Source organism: Nycticebus coucang, chromosome 9, assembly GCF_027406575.1.
Source record: "Nycticebus coucang isolate mNycCou1 chromosome 9, mNycCou1.pri, whole genome shotgun sequence".
Classification (NCBI taxonomy): Eukaryota; Metazoa; Chordata; class Mammalia; order Primates; family Lorisidae; genus Nycticebus; species Nycticebus coucang.
In genome coordinates this window covers 46,599,103-46,604,009 of record NC_069788.1, presented here as the reverse complement: position 1 = coordinate 46,604,009, position 4,907 = coordinate 46,599,103, and the positions used below count along the sequence as shown (strand labels likewise).

Below are 4,907 nucleotides of genomic sequence, written 5' to 3'. Positions count from 1 at the left end.
ACGAGGTCGGACAATTAAGTTCTCAAACTCATCCTAGAGAAAGTGCTACATACCCCACTGCTGAATATCACTACGGTCACCCTCAAAGTATTCCCCTTGGGAAGCTGTTCATTGACGCCAGTGCCTCGTCCACCACTCAAAGCTTTTCGGAATGGCCATCAGAGCTGTTTTCATATGAGGTCTGACAATTAGGACCAAGAACTCATCCTAGAAAAAGTGCTAGGATTCCCGAATATCACTACAGTCACCTTTGAAATGCTTCCCTCGGGAAGCTCAGTACCCAGGACGCCAGAACCTTGTCCACCCTTCAAAGCTGTCCTACGATGACAGCTCTGACGGCTATTCCAAAAAAAAAAGAAAAGAGTTCGAAAACGCTATGGATTCCCACAACCGTGAGACCTCAGGTTTCAGGTTAATCCGTCTGTTCAGGGACAGACGATGTTTCCTCCTGCTCTACTTGCCAGTAGGGGTGATTCGGGGTTTGTCAAGATTCTCATTTATTTCAAGTCAACTAAAATGGCTTAGATTCTAAGTTCTCGGTCCAGGCTGTGAAGGCTGGAGGACCAGAGAAAGCGACAGAAACCTAGCCTGCTGTCCTTTCTCTGCCCCTCTGCAGAGGTGCGCAGGTGAGTGGAGAACTGGGGTGAGAAGCCGGGGGTACGGGGGTGGGGGACGGAGGGAAACCGCCCTCCAGACGGAGAGCTCGCGCTGTACCACTCCCCACCCCTCGTCCGCCTCCGGTCCTCCAGCTCTGTCCCCTCGACCCCTTCTCCACTCTGCCAGGTCTCCGGCTTTGGTCTCCTCACCCCCACCCCTGGCATCTGCTTCTCTCCCTACAGATGAATAATTCGAAAACGGCGTAACGGCCCCTCAGGAGCTGTGAGGCGCGGGGAGTTTAGAAGCTGCCAGGTCCAGAGTCCGGAGAGGTGCGAGTCAGGTCGCGGGGGCCACAGTAGCTGCTCCGGGAATCTCTTTTCCCGGAGCTTCCCCGCGCGTGGCGTTGTGAGGGGCGGGAGGACGTAGCCCGGGAGCTGGCATCTGGGACTGGAACCGCGCGAAGCTAACCGAACCACAGCCCTGGGAGGAGGACAACGCAGACTCCCCGACAGAACCTCGGAGCCAGCCCTCCACTTCCGTTAGAGGGAGGGGATAGCGACTAAGCGCTGGACATCTGTGACCACCAGGGGCGCCCTCAGGTACACGCGGGCGCAGGCTTCCCAGTGGGAGCGCACAGGACTAAGCCGGTGGGGCCTGCGGCGTTCCTCCCGCCCCACCCGGCCGAGCCCAGATTGACATTCAGCCGCGACAATCACAGCCTCAGCGCCTGGGGAGAGTAGGGCTGGGACCTTTCCACGCCAGCGGAGGCGGATCCAAGGACGATCCAATGGATCCAATGGATCGCCTGAGCTCACCAGTTCAAAACCAGCCTGAGCTAGAGCGAGACCCCACCTCTTCCGCGCACCTGCCCAGGCAGGTGGAAGCCTGACTAGTTAGTTAGGTGCCAGTCGGCTCCTCCTGACACCTGGATACCTGGCCCGGGGCGAACAGTGCGAAAGCCCAGGCTCGGGGCTGGGGTGGGGGGTGTGGAACGGTGCTTATTACGCAAAGTCTCAGCAGGCCTGCCCTGGAGGAAGAGGGTTTTCGGTGGCTCGGCGAACACCTGGAGAACGTGCTAGAAACGATATTGCAGGTTGAAATTCAGGACGGCGATTGCGTCCACCAGAAGGCGCTCCTCTAGGGTAGTGAGGAAGGAATACAGACTTCTGGATTCCTCTCGGTTCCCTCGGTGAGGCCCTGGGGTGAGGTTGGGGAGAGAAGTGAGACTAGGTCTCCTTTCTGACCTCTCTCCCCAGCTAGTGGAGGAGAAGAAAGAGGAGGGAGAAGGGTCTGCCCAGGACTTGAGAGCCTTTATCTGTGGAAGACGTATGTACTCCGAGTGTCTCTGTTTTGGAGCGATCAGTAAAAGAATCCAGGTCTTTGGGGATGGTCCCAGGAGAACACATCGGGTGGTATATTTATCCCTTCATTCTTAAAGTGTTTGTTTGGCTGTAACTTTTTCCCTTTAACCTAAGGTGGCCTTGGTGTCGGGTTTGTGCAGCAGCCGTTTTCTCTGTCAGGCACCACCCTCTGGGCCTCACTTCTTCCCCCAAGCCCACCTACTTTGAGCTGCTACTTAAACTTGGTCTGTTTTTGCATACACTGTCTGGTGAAGAAGCTTGCATTACCACCCTGCCTCATCCCTCAAGACCAGCGCTTCCAACTCAGCACCTTCTTCTTCTGAATCTAGAACCTGCTTTGAAATCTGAATATTTCCCATACACCTATATGGTGGCTGAGGTTGGGAATCAAGTGTCCTTTCTCAGCACGGTTAAATGTGCCTCCATTGAGTGGACCGTAGCTTCAGGATTTCTCCTGACCCTACTTGGGTCTCTCCTTCTGCCCTCTCGCCTTCCCACTTCTCCGGAACGCCCCCAGCCCTGCCTGGCCTCCGGAAATGGGTCTTACTCCGGAGCCACTTCTTCCACGTGGCGCACTAGCGGCCTTAGCACACCCAGTGCCAGAGACGGAAGAGAAACAAGTGTTTCGGATTTCAGATTTTTTCGGATTTTGGAATATCTGCGTATACATAATGAGGTATTTGGGGGATGGGACCCAAGTCTAAATAGTCCGAAGGTAATTCTGTATTATATTGTTAATAATTTTGTGCATGAAACAAAGTTTGCATTACGTACAGTACTTGTGTGTGGAATTTTCTACGTGTGGCATCATGTTGGCACTCAAAAAGTTTTGATTTCGGAGCATTTAATATTTTGAATTTTCAGGTTAGGGATGCTCAACTCATAATACAGACTTAATAAGTAAAAGTACTAAAGGTATATATTTTATTTTTTTATTTCATTTATTTATTTGTTTTTTCGAGACAGAGTCTCACTATGTCGCCCTCGGTTATCACAGCTCACAGCAACCTCAGATTCTTGGGCTTAAGTGATTCTCTTGCCTCAGCCTCCCAAGTAGCTGGTACTACAGGCGCCGCCACAATGCCCGGCTATTTTTTTTTTTTTTTTTTTTTTGCAGTTGTCATTGTTGTTTAGTTGGGCGGACCAGGTTCAAACCCGCCAGCCTTGGTGTATGTTGCTGACACTGTAACCACTGTACTGTGGGCGCCCAGCCCAACGTATACATTTTAAAAAGTAAAATTTAGATATTGAACTCGAGTTGGAAGAGGCGAGTCTGGTCTCAAAATGGAGGGCCATGATCCAAAGGAACCAGAGCAGTTGAGAAAACTGTTTATTGGTGGTCTGAGCTTTGAAACTACAGATGATAGTTTAAGAGAACATTTTGAGAAATGGGGCACACTCACAGATTGTGTGGTAATGAGAGATCCCCAAACAAAACGTTCCAGGGGCTTTGGTTTTGTGACTTACTCTTGTGTGGAAGAGGTGGATGCAGCAAGGTGTGCTCGAACACACAAGGTTGATGGGCGTGTTGTGGAACCAAAGAGAGCTGTTTCTAGAGAGGATTCTGTAAAGCCTGGTGCCCATCTCACAGTGACGAAAATTTTTGTTGGTGGTATTAAAGAAGATACAGAAGAATATAATTTGAGAGACTACTTTGAAAAGTATGGCAAGATTGAAACCATAGAAGTTATGGAAGACAGGCAGAGTGGAAAAAAGAGAGGATTTGCTTTTGTAACTTTTGATGATCATGATACTGTTGATAAAATTGTTGTTCAGAAATACCACACTATTAATGGGCATAATTGTGAAGTGAAAAAGGCCCTTTCTAAACAAGAGATGCAGTCTGCTGGATCGCAAAGAGGTCGTGGAGGTGGATCTGGCAACTTTATGGGGGGGGGAGGAAACTTTGGAGGTGGTGGAGGTAATTTTGGTCGTGGTGGAAACTTTGGTGGAAGAGGAGGATATGGTGGTGGAGGTGGTGGCAGCAGAGGTAGTTATGGAGGAGGTGATGGTGGATACAATGGATTTGGAGGTGACGGTGGGAACTATGGCGGTGGTCCTGGTTACAGTAGTAGAGGGGGCTATGGTGGTGGTGGACCAGGATATGGAAACCAAGGTGGCGGATATGGTGGTGGTGGAGGATATGATGGTTACAATGAAGGAGGAAATTTTGGAGGTGGTAACTATGGTGGTGGTGGGAACTATAATGATTTTGGAAATTATAGTGGACAACAGCAATCAAATTATGGACCCATGAAAGGGGGCAGTTTTGGTGGAAGAAGCTCAGGTAGTCCATATGGTGGTGGTTATGGATCTGGTGGTGGAAGTGGTGGATATGGTAGCAGAAGGTTCTAAAAACAACATAAAAGGGCTACAGTTCTTAGCAAGAGAGAGAGCGAGGAGTTGTCAGGAAAGCTGCAGGTTACTTTGAGACAGTCGTCCCAAATGCATTAGAGGAACTGTAAAAATCTGCCACAGAAGGAACGATGATCCATAGTCAGAAAAGTTACTGCAGCTTAAACAGGAAACCCTTCTTGTTCAGGACTGTCATAGGCCACAGTTTGCAAAAAGTGCAGCTATTGATTAATGCAATGTAGTGTCAATTAGATGTACATTCCTGAGGTCTTTTATCTGTTGTAGCTTTGTCTTTCTTTTTCTTTTCATTACATCAGGTATATTGCCCTGTAAATTGTGGTAGTGGTACCAGAAATAAAAAATTAAGGAATTTTTAACTTTTCAAAAAAATAAAAATAAAATAAAAATAAAAAGTAAAATTTAAATGTAAAAGTATCTCTGAATGAGGTGAATAAGGAACTTTAGTTCCCCAATTTCATGTTACTTATTGTTATAATGAGGCTGAGGCTGGGTTCTACTAGTATATTATTTAAATTAAAAAAAATTTAACGTGAAAAAACTAAGGAGTCTTTTTTATGTAAATGACTAGATGAG

The 4,907-nt window shown here is 48.4% G+C and overlaps 1 protein-coding gene across 2 annotated transcripts; it reads left to right on the top strand.

Annotated features, from left to right (window-relative positions):
• Positions 1-3,239: 3,239 nt before the first annotated feature.
• LOC128593960 (heterogeneous nuclear ribonucleoprotein A3-like) lies at positions 3,240-4,659 on the top strand. Of its 2 annotated transcripts, XM_053602399.1 has the most exons (2): positions 3,240-3,819; positions 3,916-4,659. In XM_053602399.1, exons 1-2 carry the CDS (start codon positions 3,243-3,245, stop codon positions 4,311-4,313), a joined length of 975 nt encoding a protein of 324 aa, XP_053458374.1. In that variant the 5' UTR covers positions 3,240-3,242; the 3' UTR covers positions 4,314-4,659. The 2 variants fall into 2 exon arrangements, with proteins under 2 accessions (XP_053458374.1, XP_053458373.1); XM_053602398.1 differs by having other exon boundaries at positions 3,240-4,659.
• Positions 4,660-4,907: the final 248 nt, after the last annotated feature.